Source organism: Pholis gunnellus (genome assembly GCF_910591455.1).
Source record: "Pholis gunnellus genome assembly, chromosome: 2".
Taxonomy (NCBI): domain Eukaryota; kingdom Metazoa; phylum Chordata; class Actinopteri; order Perciformes; family Pholidae; genus Pholis; species Pholis gunnellus.
Window position 1 is genome coordinate 24441371 of NC_136536.1, and position 16343 is coordinate 24457713.

Here is a 16343-nt window from a genome sequence, read left to right on the forward strand (position 1 = left end):
GGAATCCTAAAACTAAAGTATTGGACGAATTAAAATGTTGATGATGGTGCCAGATGAAAAAGATCATCATTCAACATTCAAAATGTTGCTGGTCGCTGCTAGCGTGTTAAAACACCTTTGTACAGAAACCATGTTTATGATATGAGCTGAGATACATCATCAGTCACTTCCAAGCCCCCTGTTAGACTGTTAGAGGCATGAGTGCTTTTCAGTTCAACCGTAAAGTGCAGGGGAGAACAAACTAGTCTTTCCCAGTTCATCGTTAATAGAAGGACATTTGTTTTAAGTTGAGTTTTAAAAGAGTGAGCACTGACGGCTAAAGTACACACAGGGACAAGGATGGTTTGGATGCGCTGCATTTTGCAGGGAGAAAAGTGTGGCATTTGGGAGTAGCAGCAGACTTGAGTGATTGCCTGAACATGCTCAATGTCTTCACCTCAATAATGCTAAACAAGTCAGATAAGGTGAACTACAAGGTCAGTCCCAATGTGACCATGTAGGGATGACTAAGACGAAGCCATGGTGACAGTAACATTTGTCTTTACTTTGAATCCACAGCAGACTGCTCACTGGTGACAACAGAGGACACAGAAACAGCAGTTTGTCCTCTGGCTGAAGTTGGCGACAATGAAAGCTTCACTTCGGAGACTGAGAACGAAACGGAAACGGAGACAACTACTGAGGAAGTGAAGCCAGTAACAGACACTGATGAGCATCAGCAGGAGGAAACAGAGACCAAGGAGGAGGAGCAGGAGGAGGAGGAAGGTCAGCTGGTGACAAAGGACCAGTCATCAGAGCAACCTGAAGAAGAAACGGGGGTTACAGAGCCTAAAGAAACAAAAGAAGAGGAGGAAGAAGAAGCAGATGAAGAAAAGGAAGAGGAAGAGCAGCAGCAAAGGCAAGAGAATATCGTAGAAGAAAAGGCGATAGAAAGACATACGGTGAGTCAGGAAAACTCTGATCACCAGTACTCCAGTGGAGATTACAACCATCAGGCCAAAGAATCAAAAGAGGACCAGAGTGAGAGGGAGGAACAGGAGGAGGAGGAAGAGGAGGAGGAGGAAGAGGAGGAGGAAGACGAAGAGGAAGAGGAAGAGGAGAGGGAGGTCCACCAAGAGATTGACACTCCTTACACTTTGAGTCCACGCACTCAGGGATCTGAGGCTGAGCTGTCACTCAGGGAAGAAAAGGTCAGCACTCCTATGACTGAGGAAGAGGAGGAGGATGAAGATGAAAGAGAGGAAGAGGAGGATGAGAGGCAGAGGAAGGAAGTAAGCGAGGTGGTGGAGGAGGAAGAGGAGGACCGGGACTCAAGCAAAGCCTCTCCGGCAACAGTGGTCATAGAAGTCCGCTCAGAGGAGGATGATGACGAGGATGATGACGAGGAGGAGGAGGAAGAAGAGGAGTATGAAGGAGAGGAGCAGGATCGTGTCTCAGAGGGCTCAGGGATCACGGACGACTCCGAGAACTGGGATATGACTCGAGGGAACCTGGGGCTGCTGGAGCAGGCCATCGCCCTGAAGGCGGAGGAGGTGAAGGGGGGGCAGGAGGCCCGGAGCTCCCCGGACTACCAACCATACAGCACCTCCAGCAAGAGCTCCGAGCCTGCTGCTGTAGCCCGCCGCACTGCTCACTACAGCAAAGGTACTTCATGTTACTACTGCCAAACATGACAACAGTTCAAATTGCTCCTGTTTATTTGATGGATGAGTGGATTCCTATGTTTGGTAAATACCATACATTAGATCTAAATATTATATTCATCACCCAAATCCATTTATTTTGGTAGAATTGTTGATTCGATTGACTTGACTTGCCTTCTTATCACCGGCTCCCGGTCTTCGTACAGTTTACTACTGGTACTAGTTAATGGTGTGCGGATCCATACCCAAAGTATCAATACTACCAACACTTGAGGTCCTGTTTTAACTGGTCTTACCCTGGCTCAGTTCAGCTAGCTAGAAGATACCGGTATCACATGAAGAAACCCTAAGAAGCTTGTCGGCTAGGAGCTAAATAACGCTCCGAAGCTGGGATCGATTTTGGCAAGGGAAAAACTGACAAAGCGATTTGTGAAGCGGCCCCTTGACCTCTCACCTCATGATATGTGAATGAAAATGTCTTCTATGGGTACCCATGAGTCTCCCCTTCACAGACATGCCCACTTTATGATATTCCCATGCTGTTTGAATTTGAATTTGAATTTGGATTTGAATATTGACAGACAGGAATTGCATAACGTATGACTGAAGAGCTGAGCCTCTTTTGGATCCAATGAGCCCAACCATCCAGTCCATAGAAGCCATTTCACAGAGAGAGAGCATTGTTTGAACCTTAACATCAGTGTATAAAATGACCTGGTGTGACCTCTATGATATTCCTCATGAAACGTTACCACCAACTAGAGACAGAGGGCATTCAGAGGATGTTTGGTTGGAAGTATATTGACAATAAGGGTTAACTGAGCAGTTTACACAACAGAAGTGTTCACCAATCGCTGAAAAATGCAATTTGTCTTATTTACCATTAAGACTTTTGTATTTGAACCTGCATGGGATGCAGTCATTAACAGAGAATAGAGAAAAGAAATGTAAATCACTTGGTGGTAATAACAATGTATTCAGAAGCCTATTAATGATGCATAAAAGGCATCGTTATCGATAGCAGTCCGTGAGACTGGGCTTGGTAGTACATGTTAATAGGTCAGAGCCAAATGTTGAGGTACCTTCACCCCTTGTTACTACTGACTGATGTGCTCTAATTCATTTTTGCTGCCATCTAAATCCCACCATCCTCTATTCAGAGAAGAAGGAGGTGAAGTGTCCAACCCCAGGGTGTGACGGTACAGGTCATGTGACTGGGCTGTACCCTCACCATCGCAGCCTTTCTGGATGTCCTCACAAAGACCGCATCCCTCCGGAGAGTGAGTGCACGTTACCTCTCATAATGCCGTAGGCCACCAGTACAAATGTGACGCTCTTGTGCATCTTGTGTCACTTTCAGGGATACAGCAACTCAAACACAGTCCTTAGATCTCTTTTTAATGTGACATACAGACCATTGTTATTGTGATATTTAACAGCTAGCTTGTTCTTACCATTACTACCAGCATTGGTATTACTTCTACCACTACTACTTCCTTCTTTTTTAGAAGAAAATACTACACTAATACTACTACCTTTATAACCACTGCTGTTTTTCAAATGTTGTTGTTACTACTGCTAGTGTGTGAAAGCGACTGACCTGAGTATGTGTCTGCTGTGTGTCTGTAGTCCTGGCCATGCATGAGAACGTCTTGAAGTGTCCGACTCCTGGCTGCACAGGCCAAGGCCATGTCAACAGTAACCGCAACACACACCGCAGGTTAATAAAACACACAAGGACACACAAACACACACACACACACACACACACACACACACACACACACGCAGTAGCCATATAACACATCTGCCCAACTAGCACAACAAATGTGGCCAGGGAACATATGGCAGATGTTTCTGTGTCTTCTAAAGGCCACAATTAGGGACTTGAGAAAAAGTTGAAGTTAGTATTTTTTGATTTTGAGATTAATGCGAGGACTTTTCTCATAGTCTGGATTCAGAAATCTATGCATAATGTCAAAGACATCAATGTTCCTACACAGTCTATGGTCTGGCAGAGGTGCCGTTTTTTAATAATGGTCTAACTGTAGTTTTGGAGGCCTTTAGAGTCAAATTCTGGAGTGGTCAAATGGAAATGATCAAAAATGAATAGTGCACATTTGAACGAAATATTGAGTGAATCCAGGAGGAGACCCAATCTTACCTAATACTACTAACACTTACACTTATAATAATTCAAACACCTGTCTGCATATTAAATGTCTACCTATTCATGAGAGTTTTGTCCCATTAAATGCAAACATTTGGATATGTCCTCCGTCAGTCTATCCGGCTGTCCCATCGCAGCAGCAACTAAGCTGAACAAGAGCCAGGACAAGCAGGTTCATTTACAGGCTTCACCCAGCGAACCCTCTTCCAACTCTGACAGAGTGCTCAGGTGATTTCTTTTTTCACTTCAAAGCATAGATACATACAAGGTAACATAGTTCCAGCTACGTCTATGTCACCGTAGCAATAATGCATAACTGACGTCTTCTCCTCCAGGCCCATGTGCTTTGTGAAACAGCTGGAGATCCCTCAGTACGGCAGCTACCGGCCCAACACAGTGACCACCACACCTCGAGCTAACCTGGCCAAGGAGCTAGAGAAATACTCCAAGGTGTCTTTTGACTATGCAAGCTTTGATGTCCAGGTGTTTGGAAAGCGTATGCTCATTCCAAAGACACCCAGCAGCACTGAAACATCACCCAAAGCCTTCAAATGTAAGAGCCACACACTTCACCTCCACGCTCTATACTTCTACATTCCATTTTGGCATGCAATGTGTTGAAATGCAAAATGAAGCGTAACAATGAACTTTGAATTGCACAGGGTTTTGTTTTGGTTGTAACATTAACTCTGTAATATTTGAGAGTTTAAAAATCTGACAATGCAATCCATCGAAATTCATTTTTTATTTAATTAAATAATCATGATCTCAAACTGCTTAATTGGAGTTCACAAAAAAGTTGTGTGCACAAATTAAAAGAACATACATTGAATCTCTCATTTGGATAACCACATCTCTCTGTCCTGCTAAATTCCTGGACTTGTCTCAAGTCCACAGTCTGTATCAAGATGAAAAACTACAAAACTGGAAAATTGAATCATAAAAAATAGACAATAAAGGGTAGAAAGGGTAGAAGCTATCCTAGACACAGTAAAATACCATGTCTTAAAAGATGACAGTTGGAATGAAGATGAAGGATGAAGATGATTGATTGGGTGTTCTGGCCATGGGGATTCAAAATGATCCCATTGGATCTAATGCAGGTTGTGGTCTAATGTGTTTAGATTTTCCAAGGAAATATGTGAATATTCCTCAGATTCTAGAGTTACACATTGCTGTCATTTGAGAACATAAAGTAGTTATTATTGTTCTTAGAAATGAGTTTGTAGTTTTCTCCATTACTGTGTGCTGCCATGCACAACGACCACCAATGGATGAAAACAAATGTGATATTACTGTAACTACCAGCAGCAGCTCTGCTAGCCATGTTCAGCTATAACGTTACATATACAGTAGTGGTCTGCTCTCCTGTTCTTGTCCCAGCACATTCATTGTGCTCCATCCCCACACAGCTAAATCATTCCCTAAGGCCTCCTCCCCCAGTCACAGTGTGTCAGGAGGCTTTTCTATGAGCGCCTCGTCCTCCAGTAGTTATGACTACAGCCAAGATGCAGAGGCAGCCCACATGGCAGCAACAGCCATCCTCAACCTGTCCACCCGCTGCTGGGAGAGACCAGAGACCATCAGCACCAAGCCCAGGGAACCCTGCTCCAAGGTACACTATGTAGACCAGCTAAACAGTGCAGGGCGCTCCCATGCTCTTTTCATTTTGTTCACTTTATTTGCACTGACTGCGAATCTGAACCCTGTAGGAGTCGGACATTGAAGTGGATGAAAACGGCACCTTGGACCTCAGCATGAAGAAGACCAAGAGGGAGGGTGTGCAGCCTCCAGAGCCTTCGTCCTCCTCCTCGTCATCCTCTCAACACATCGGAGCTACCCTGTCTCAGAGCAACACTCAGCCTGAGTGGGAGGGGCCGCTGGACTTCACCAAGTCCAGTGGAGTCAAAGAGGAAGACCATGAAGAGGTACACGCTTGCAGAAATCACACCACTGTGAGAAAAGACAGACACAGATAAGGAGAGCGAATGACAACGTTTGTTTGCCCCCCATGTTACCCGTGTTTCACCTTTCTCCAGGTGGAATACACAGCTCCTTCATACACCTCCTCTGATGGTGAGGAAGAGGACCAGGAGAACCTGGACGACAGAAAGTACCCCGGTGAGGTCACCACCGGCAGCTTCAAGGTCAAGTTCCAGCCCAAAGACAGCAAAAAGGAGATTCTTATGTAAGTCACAACTCTTACCACATGTCCAATCAACACATTGCGTGACACGGTAGCTTAACCAATGGCACACTCAGAATCAGCTTTATTGGCCATGTATGCGTACACATACATGGAATTTGCCTCCGGTTTCCACTCCGCTCTCAATGTACATACACTATTTTACAATAAACAAGGACAAATATATAAGAATAAAAAAGGGCAGCAAAAAAAAAAAACTAGCAGTTAGTGTGCACCAGAGTATTGTAAATGTTGATGTGCCATATGTATGCTAAATGATTAGCCACTGGCAGTTGCACAGCCTATTAACAGTAGTTGATTTTTCTCCACCCACATTCCAAGAAGACCCGCCCTACTCTGCCTCTGATTGGCTAGTACTCATTACCATCCCTACAGAATTTGCAGAAGTTTATAGCTGATGAACAAGATTGGTGGAAGGTTGGTAGGTTAATGATTTTATCTCAGATGTGGATGGCAGCCTTCTTGTACAGTTTAGTGCTCCAATGTAGGATTACAACATCCTGATTATGGGAGGAAAATGTTGCTATGCACATTGCCAATCAGTTGGAGATTTGAATTTGAATGTGGTGTCATAATTACATGTCATGTTAACCTTAATGTCGATATTGCACATTGATTAACAAGATCATAAAAAATACCATAGTATCAAAATGTTTGCTAACCCCTGTATCCCTATAAAAGATGAATATAAATACATTATAAATGAATACATCAACACATTATATTACATTACAGTCATTTAGCAGACGCTTTTATCCAAAGCGACTTACAATAAGTGTATTCAACATAGATATTCAAGAGAACTACTAGTCACCAGAAGTCATAAGTGCATCTCCTTTAAACAAGCATCTAAGAGCATAAACCAGAGCAAACGTACAGTGCAGAAACAAACACATACAATCAGTGCAACAAACTAATACGAATACAATGAGTGCTGAGTGGAAGGCTCAGGGTAGTACTTCTTGAAGAGGTGAGTTTTCAGCCTGATGAAAGATGGGCAGCGACTCTGCTGTGCTGACGTCAGTGGGGAGTTCATTCCTCCACTGTGGGGCCAGGACAGAGAACAGCTGTGACCGGGTCGATCGGCTGCAGGGACCTCTGAGCTTGACCATGGCCTGGAGATAGGAAGGAGCTGTTCCTTTCACTGCCCTGTAGTCCAGCACTAGAGTCTGAAACTGGATGTGAGCTCTTACAGGGAGCCAGTGTAGAGCACGGAGAAGGGAAGTTGTGTGGGAGAACTTGGGGAGATTGAACACCAGGCGAGCTGCAGCTTTCTGGACAAGCTCCAGAGGTCTGATGGCCGACGCCGAGGCTCCGGCAAGTAGAGAGCTGCAGTAGTCCAGGAGGGAGATGACCAGAGCCTGGATCGACCTGTCAGGGAGGATGCAAACAGGGAGAGTGCAGAGCTTGAGACGCCCATCCCCTCGAGGGTGGAGACGAGGATCTGGTGGTTCACAGTGTCAAACGCCGCAGACAGGTCCAGGAGAATCAGGACAGAGGAGAGAGAGTTAGTTCTCGCTGCAAGGAGGGCTGTCTCAGTCGAGTGACCCACTTTGAACCCGGACTGGTGGGGGTCCAAGAGGCTGTTCTGATGGAGATAGGAAGACAGTTGGTTAAAGACAGCACGTTCAAGTGTTTTGGATAGAAAGGGTAGAAGAGAAACCGGTCTGAAGTTCTTGACGTCAGAGGGGTCAAGTGATGGTTTCTTCAGAAGGGGGGGGGGGGGGGGGGGGGGGGGGGGACTCTGGCAGTCTTGAAAGCTGTGGGAAAGCATCCTGAAACAAGAGATGTGTTGATGAGGTGGGTGAGGAAAGGAAGGAGTTCAGTCGCAATAGACTGAAGAAGAGGGGAGGGGATTGGATCAAGAGGTGGTGGGGCGGTTAGATGTAACAAGTTTGAGGACCTCGTTAGGGGAAAGGGGAGCAAGATAGGGTAAGATGGGGCATGGAGAGGGGAGGGAGAGCTGTGGGGGAAGGGCTGGACAGGGTAGACACCACTTAAAACAAAAAACCTTCAGATTTGGTCAAGGATCTGAAGCCTGGTTACAGTTCATGTGGGACAAGCATCAACCACCACAGTCCATTGAACAATTATGCTACCATATACTGTACCTCAAATGTATTCCTCTTAAACCTAATGCTATGTTCATGTCACACAGTTTCTGTAAATATCAGTTTCCAACTTGTAGATAGCATGTGTGACGGCCCGGCCCTCCCACTTTCCAGGAGGCTGAGTGGACAGCCTCAGCCTCAGCCTCAGCCTCAGCCTCAGCCTCAGCTCTCTTGGGCCTTCCAGGCTGTGAGACTGTCTCTCCCTTCACCCCTAAACATCCCTTCTGCACTATTGTCTTTTGGTTTTGCACCTTCAACACCTCCATAGCCCACATATCACACAGCCATGCACTGCCTCCATTGCGGACATTACTGATCTACACACACTTAGTTTACCAATGATGTTTGTAGAGTTTGAGCATTTCGTACATTTTAAAGTTGGTAATTAAACCCACATGTAACGAACACAATGCACTGTATTTTTGACAATATCTTTTGAACAGTTGTACTACCTCCTTGAGTCGTTAGGTGATGTGAACTCTCAAATCTTTCCCAGCTCTACCATCCAACACAGCATTAGGTTCAGAGTTGCTGCAATAGCTGTATAGGAGCAAGTGATATTCAATATTGGCTACTTATATTCTGTTGAAACAAAAACAAATCCAAAGTGTTTTTATCTGGCGTGTCAGTATAAGCATCCTCTTCAAAGGCAATGGACTGATGGGTGAATGTGTGTCTTGACCATAGATGTCCCACCCCAGGCTGTGATGGCAGTGGACACATCACTGGCAACTACGCGTCACACCGAAGGTAAGACCTGCACTCTGACTTGGAAATGATAAGTGAAGTATGTTTGCTTTACAAATCTATAGTGTGATCGCATTACGCAGATTTGATGATTCTGACCGGAATCATTGTAGAAGGAAAAGGGGAGTGACTGGAAAATGTTATCACATTTTCCCATTTGTATGTGGAAACACTGAAAGATTTGGCAAAATTACAAGCTCTATTAAATCTTACTTCCTGGAAAGACTCAACAAATCTGTTACCAGCCTGTGGAAATGTCGATAAGCATGACGCAGAGCTTGAATGAGTCCTGCCCCGTTAGATTTCTGTCCAACCGAGTACCACTGCTTGTCATTCAGTACGGCCACTTTCTAATGAATGTACGAATGTAATAATATAGTTACTGTAAGTGTTGGATCTAAATAGATCCCTTTTCTGCTCAAACAAGCCACAAGGAGGCCAAATGTGCAGCTGTGTTAAGTACAATATGTTGGAAGTTGGAAAGCTGGTGGATAAGAGCATAGACTTCTGCTTGAGCCTGTAAAAGCCTCTCTCCATACATCATGGCCTGAACAGAGGCTGGCAGGTAGCAGAGATATGTCTTAATATCATTTATGCTCATCAATTTCTTCTCAAATTAAGCCGTCAAATTAATAATTCTTGCACTTGCTCATGGCCCCAAATTCTGCATGTACATGATATTTTCAGGCTGAGTTGAGTAGGCTACAGTTTAAGCACTGGCATGACAGGCTGCTCTCTGCTATTTAACCCCTTAGGAACACATAAGGAACATTCATTCAAAATACATGTTTTTCTAGGTATGAAGATCTGCAACAAATAAACCCTTTAAAAAGAGCCAAACTATTTTCACATTATTTGCTATGACTGGTGTTCAGATGACATGGGTCCAAATAAAATAATCGACTGAAAGTTGATGATGTTTCACCATGTGGCCTCTTCAGTTCTAATGAGAGGGCTGGAGTACTGCCTGGTGACGGAACATGAGTCTAAGGACCATATGACCTGCAGAAATGCTGTCATTAGAATTAAAGAGGCCTTTCAAATCAGCAGCAAACATCAGCAGTGGATTGTTTCATTTGCACCTGATATCATTCTGCCTCGATGGCTGAGGTGACTCGACACACACACACACACACACACACACACACACACACGCACACACGTTCATCGCTCATTATTTTTCCTATCCAACTCCACCACTGTAGAGATCAGATAATAAAGTAACTCCTGTCCTCCCTGTGTGTGTGATGCCCAGTCCTGTCCTGGTTCTGTAGTCCAGTTCAGGTTCTGGCTCTTTCCTTCACTCATACTCAGACATCCTGTTCTCAGTCTGGTTTTCTGACGCTCTCTCTCTAACCTATCTTCCAGTCTGTCAGGCTGTCCTCTTGCTGATAAATCACTTCGGACCCTCATGGCTGCCCACACAGCTGAACTAAAGTATGTCTGCTTTCTCCTGTCTCTCACCTCCAACATGTTCACTGAGCACTCAGTCTGCAGCTACAGCTCTGTCCCTGCTCTCCTTTTAACACAAATATAAAATAGTCAGAATCAATCATAACTAAGTCCAATATTGACAAATCAAAACCCAAAACAATGAGCCCTAATGATTTAGTGAGAAAAGCTGGTTTCTGCCTGCAGTCTGCTGATAATGTAAGCCTGTGGAGTGAAAGAACGTCTGTGTGTGTCTCAGGTGTCCCACTCCAGGTTGTGATGGATCCGGCCACATCACAGGAAACTACGCCTCACATAGAAGGTAGGAGCTCTCCTCCTGTTCTGCCTGCAGTACCATCAGTCACTATGTGCAGACGGATACTGTGATTGGTCCTCTTTGTTCCTTCCTGCCAGTCTGTCCGGATGCCCTCGAGCCAAGAAAGGCGGGGTCAAATCAACCCCCACCAAAGACGACAAGGAAGACTCTGAGCTCTTGAGGTGAGCAACCAAGCAAGACATATCTAACATTAGACTGTCACTGTACCACGACTGTTAGAAGATGAGGGTTATATATAATCAAGTGATTAACAACAGTTGCTCACTTTTCATGAAACTTACTCTGGAGGAGGAATCCTAGTGTTCTGAGAGACACCCTGACCTTTCAGTCAACACCAGCATCAGGACAGAATGTGTTCTCATACACGAGAAACACATCTAACAGGCAGGTTGTCATGACATTTACCACCCTCAGAACAAAGGCAGATTACCATCCACTGTACTGAGCACATTCATGTTCTGAAGGTTTTTAGTTCAGTTATCTGTTCTATTTTACTATTCTATAGGGAAAATGGAAAAGAGATCAATGATAGATTTATACTATTGAGAAAATAGGAAATGTTAGGTCATTCAAAAGTAAAGGGGAGTGTCAAATATGCTTATTTTCAATTAACTGAGGGGTGTAAATGTAAACTTTTCATTTAACACATTTAATTATTTTGTATTTTTTTATTTTTTATTTATGTAATAAATCGTACATACATTTGAGAACATTTGTCTTATCTGGAACCTTCCAGGACATCCCAATTGACTCCCAATTAATTCCTGGTGCATTTTTCTTGAGCACTGCTTTCTATTATAATTCTAAAACAAAACCACCACATTTGGACTGATGTGTCAGTCTTGTGCTGGCCTCTTGACATCTCCGCTGTCCATCGGTGAGAGTCCAAACAGTCACGCGATGGTCTCTGCCTATCTCCAGGTGTCCAGTTCCTGGCTGCGACAGCCTGGGCCACATCAGCGGGAAGTATGCCACCCACCGCAGTGCTTACGGCTGTCCGCTGGCAGCCCGCCGGCAGAAGGAAGGTCTCCTTAACGGCACTCCCTTCTCCTGGAAGGCCTTCAAGACTGAGGGCCCAACCTGCCCGACGCCAGGCTGCGACGGCTCCGGCCACGCTAACGGCAGTTTCCTGACACACCGCAGGTATCCTCAATATCTGAGGGTCTCAGCACACACAGTGTTATCCCAAACATGGCTTAGAGTTTCATCACAGCCTAATAATCTCAGCCCTGTTAGAATGTTAGAGCTCTTGATGCTGATCTGCTGCTCCTCTCAGTCTGTCAGGCTGTCCCAGAGCAACGGCCAACAAGAAGAGGTCCAAATTCCCCGGAGACGAGTATATCACTGCAAAGTTCAGAGCCAGTGATGGTAAGAGACAGAACTTTCCACACTACCTGATAGTGTGTCCCACATGTCCCCCAAACTACTAATAATATCAAAAGACATGGAGACATAAAAAGTCCCTTAGGTTTGTCAGGGACAACAACACATAACATGCACAGACTCAGATGTGTAGCCCAGATGTAATGTCCTCTACACTTTGATAGACTTGTAGCCACCGCATGCAGCACCACTATGGATCTGCAAATATAAGTGATGTCTGTGATAGAAATGTGTGACGGTTGTCTTGATGCTCTGTTTGCTAACTGTGTGTTGTTGTAGTTCTTGACAACGATGAGGACATCAAGCAGCTCAACAAGGAGATCAATGAGCTGAGCGAGTCCAACTCAGAGATGGAGGCTGACATGATGAACCTGCACACTCAGGTGAGCTCAGCCGCTCAGCTCGCTGCACTGCTGCCAGCAGGAGGAGAATGAGACACCCAATGCCTTTTAACGTACATCAAGGAGACACTGCCATGTGATGGGAGGCTGTTTGAAATTGATCAGAGGCAATAACTGACTGTAGAGAGAGATGGAAGCTGTACAGACCAGCTTCATTGACGCATTAGTAGAGCTGGATATGGTGCAGCCAGTAAGTCTCTCTGCCAGCTTGTCAGTGGTACTAAAACTGAAAACCCCCTGCAGCCCAAAATCATGGTTCTATTGTCAAGCTCTTTGTTTTGCTGCTTCAAGACTGAGTTCTGTGTCTGTCTCTGCTTCAGATCTCTTCAATGGAGAAGAACCTGAAGAGCATGGAGGAGGAGAACAAACATATCGAGGAGAGGAATGAGGCCTTATTCCTGGAGCTATCCGGCCTGAGTCAGGCCTTGATCCGCAGCCTGACCAACATCCGCCTGCCTGCCATGGTGAGAATACACAATGTTTGTTTGACAGGACATTGGGTTCTCCATCGTATCGAGACTATCTCTCCACACAGTTACATATTCCACATGTTCGGGGGCTGACCCCACTGGGACAGTTGACGTGGATATTTCTTTAAAACACACCACTACATGGCCCATGCTCGGGCTTATAAAGCACAGGTGTGCATGCATTCCCTCATTAACATTGATTGGAACGGCCTCTTAGCGGCCTTGCACTGGAGAGATAGTCTCTTCACTGAGAGAACCAAGGTTACCTTACAGTTTCTCCCACTTTAGAATAGAAATACTGTATATAACAGAGAAATAATTAAACAATAGAAATAATACTAAGTATGTGAAATATGTGCATTATACTACAATATAACAACATACATATAATAAATAATGTATAAAACAATAAATAACAAATAATCATTCAGTGTGTAAAAATGCAAGAATAAAATAAATAAATAGGAATATTGGTTCAAAAGAACAGTAGAAGAAAACACAGTCTTAATGTAAACCAGAGTGTTTGAGTAAACCAGAATATTAAACAGTTGCACTAAATGATTGTACTGTTATTGTTAATAGTTATGTCAATATTGCTTAGTTGAGGATATAAGCGTTTGGGTTATAACTGCTGACTTGAAGTTTACATGTGACCTGCATAACAATGACCTTCTCAATGAGGTGTGGGTGTTATTCCTGTGGGACCCGGGCTGACCGTAACCACTTAGAGTAACTAGCATGGAGAGGGGCTTACATGCACGTGGGGCTGAAGGAGTCTCTGGGAAGACAGAGGCTGAGGGTCTTTTCAATAGAAGCACATTCAGGCCCCTTTTGGAGAGTGACCATGTGGGCATGTGTTGTAACTCAGCAAACAAACAACAGCCTCTTTAAACTGGGATCTGTGAAGGCCTATTAACGTTCCCAGTTACTGTTAGCGGGCTTAGAACCAGAGCACACAGTTCAGAGCGGCAGTTCTTACAAAGTAACAGTACAGAAGCATGAAGGTTTATTTGTGTCTTTATTACGCAAACAAAAAAAAGAGTTTTGAAAGCAAATTTCTCGCACTGCAATCAAAAATTAAGTTTGTAAGTGAAAATGTAGAAACTGAGAATAAATGATTTGTTAGTTTTGCTTATGAAACTAGAATGTTTGGCTGCAAATCAAAAACCTACGCTTTCAAAAAAACACCTAGGAGTTGAGTTTGGATGTAGTGGGCGGGGCATACGCTGCTGGATGAGCCAGGAGTTTCTATTGGTGGGTTCGACATTTATCAATCATTTTAACAGAAGGAAGCAAACTTCTTTTTACACAGCAGAATATACACAAATTCACATAGAAATCATTTAAATGGATGTCTTATTGTGGGATTAAATAAATAAAAGAAAAAGGTGACATCACAACTGTCATCTGTGTGACAGCAACAATAACACATCAGAAGTGTATTGTCCTCTCTACTGGTTGTCCTATTAGTGAAGGCTTTGTACAGGATGAGAGCTAATATAACTATGACCTTAAGTACAAGATGGTCAATATGGTCAATGGAGAAATTACAAATGGACTAATGTCTTAATTCCATACAGTTGCTGAATGTTTGGCCATCGTTCTCCCTTCAGCTTGATGAACTGAGCAACAAAACAAAATGTAGAGTTAGTTTTATTTCACACCACAAAACAAAAGGAGCAAAATACTCAAATTCAGTTTATCCGTGTAGTTAATCTCAATGTTTATAACGTTACAGGACTTAAAGTGATATTTCAGGTTCACAACCAGACCGTTTATGGACATAATATTAAGTATAAATCATCTGTAAAATCGTCACAATCTCAGTAAGATATTAGTCAACCTCTGAAGTTTGAAAGTGAAGGCATTAAAATTTACTTTCCAAGGCTAACTACGGTCGGATGCAGGCAGACGTTATTTAGTTTGTCAGCTAACGTTAGCTAGCTAGCTTGTCAGCTACAAATGTCACGTAACGTAACCGATCATTTTAACAAACATGTGATGTTATAAGCTCCCGGTAAGGGAGTAACGTATGTTAGCGTACGTAACGCATTACATGCACTTTCCCTGAGGCATGGCTATGTTAGCTAAGGTTAGCTACGCATGTATGACATCATTTAAAATGAATCCTATGAGCTTGGTTTTCTCTGACTGAGAAAGTGAGGCTTCATGTCAACACAGCAACCTCCACGTCGTTCTTTAAAAAAAGACTCCACGACACTAACAACATGAAAACAAAGTGAGAGCAATATAATGTCAACTTAGCTCCGTGTTTAGTGGAAGCAGATACCAAGAGCCAAGTCGCACCCACCAATAGAAACTCCTGGCTCATTCAGCAGCGTATGCCCCGCCCACTACATACAAACTCAACTCCTAGGTTTTTTTTGAAAGCGTAGGTTTTTGATTTGCAACCAAAAATGATAGTTTCATAAGAAAAACTAACAAATAATTTATTCTCTGTTTATATATTTTCACTTACAAACTGGATTTTTGATTGCAGTGCGAGAAATTTGCTCTCAAAACATTTTTTTTGTTTGCGTGATAAAGACACAAATATACCTTCATACAAAAGCCTCTCAGAACTGAGAGCACCAAAGCTGTTGGCTGTAACTCATGTAGGTAAACCCTTGTGCTCAAAATCTGATCTGCTCAGTTTATAATTGAAAAATGAGAGTGGATGAGGTTCTTGTCTTGTTTGTTTGACCCGTGAACCTCCCCTCCAGCCTGCCCTGTGTGAGTTATTTTGGTCATATACTACATCATCCCAATAATGACACGGATGGGCTTACAATGTAGTCATTTGAACGCCCTGAGTGTTTCATTCAGACGCTAAAGGATGTCTCGTGTGTCCTATCAGACACCGAGGGGTGTGACCAAGCTCTTGTTTTGACGCCCTGGGAATGATGACAAGCTGTCCTTCATCAATCTGCTTTTCAAGACTAGCATATAACCTTTCTTCCCAGAGGACGTGTCTTCAGACAGCTATATTCTCATCTCAGAGAGAACTCCTCCTACCACTAGTTTCATCTTCATTCTTCATTTTGTATTCTACGAGTCAGTAATACGTAGATGTTTACCATTCAAACTCTTACTCTGAATAGACTCAAACCTTCTGAACTTGTGTGTTCAGCAGGAGCCGCTGTCAGAGCAGAACTTTGACAGCTATGTGGACACCCTGACCCACATGTTTACCAATAAAGACTGCTACCAGAACCCTGAGAACCGGGCCCTGCTCGAGTCCATCAACCAAGCAGTGAAGGGCATCGAGGTGTGACGGACAGGAGGAGGACAGGGAGCGGGGCATCACAGTGACTACACCAATCTTTCTTTCCAAACCCTTTAGATACTGTATGTAATTAATTCTTCTCATTTGGAACTTTGTCATCTGTCCTTTGCATTAGTTTGCTGTTTGCATGTTGCTTTATGATGGTATGAGCGTGAACA

At 43.8% G+C, this 16343-nt stretch overlaps 1 protein-coding gene across 1 annotated transcript in view; it reads left to right on the plus strand.

The window, feature by feature from the left end:
• Nucleotides 1-16173, plus strand: part of LOC306713558 (myelin transcription factor 1-like) — a gene marked incomplete at both ends in the record, with an annotated part of 18755 nt that extends 2582 nt beyond the window's left edge. The window contains 17 exons of the mRNA XM_079183297.1: nt 559-1644; nt 2804-2923; nt 3273-3363; nt 3928-4041; nt 4149-4366; nt 5226-5428; nt 5526-5741; nt 5853-6001; nt 8818-8880; nt 10246-10314; nt 10568-10630; nt 10723-10806; nt 11567-11788; nt 11922-12013; nt 12308-12411; nt 12750-12893; nt 16030-16173. Of these exons, the coding sequence (XP_079039423.1) occupies nt 559-1644; nt 2804-2923; nt 3273-3363; nt 3928-4041; nt 4149-4366; nt 5226-5428; nt 5526-5741; nt 5853-6001; nt 8818-8880; nt 10246-10314; nt 10568-10630; nt 10723-10806; nt 11567-11788; nt 11922-12013; nt 12308-12411; nt 12750-12893; nt 16030-16173 (3182 nt within the window). The remainder of the gene's footprint in view (nt 1-558; nt 1645-2803; nt 2924-3272; nt 3364-3927; nt 4042-4148; nt 4367-5225; nt 5429-5525; nt 5742-5852; nt 6002-8817; nt 8881-10245; nt 10315-10567; nt 10631-10722; nt 10807-11566; nt 11789-11921; nt 12014-12307; nt 12412-12749; nt 12894-16029) is intronic.
• Nucleotides 16174-16343: the final 170 nt, after the last annotated feature.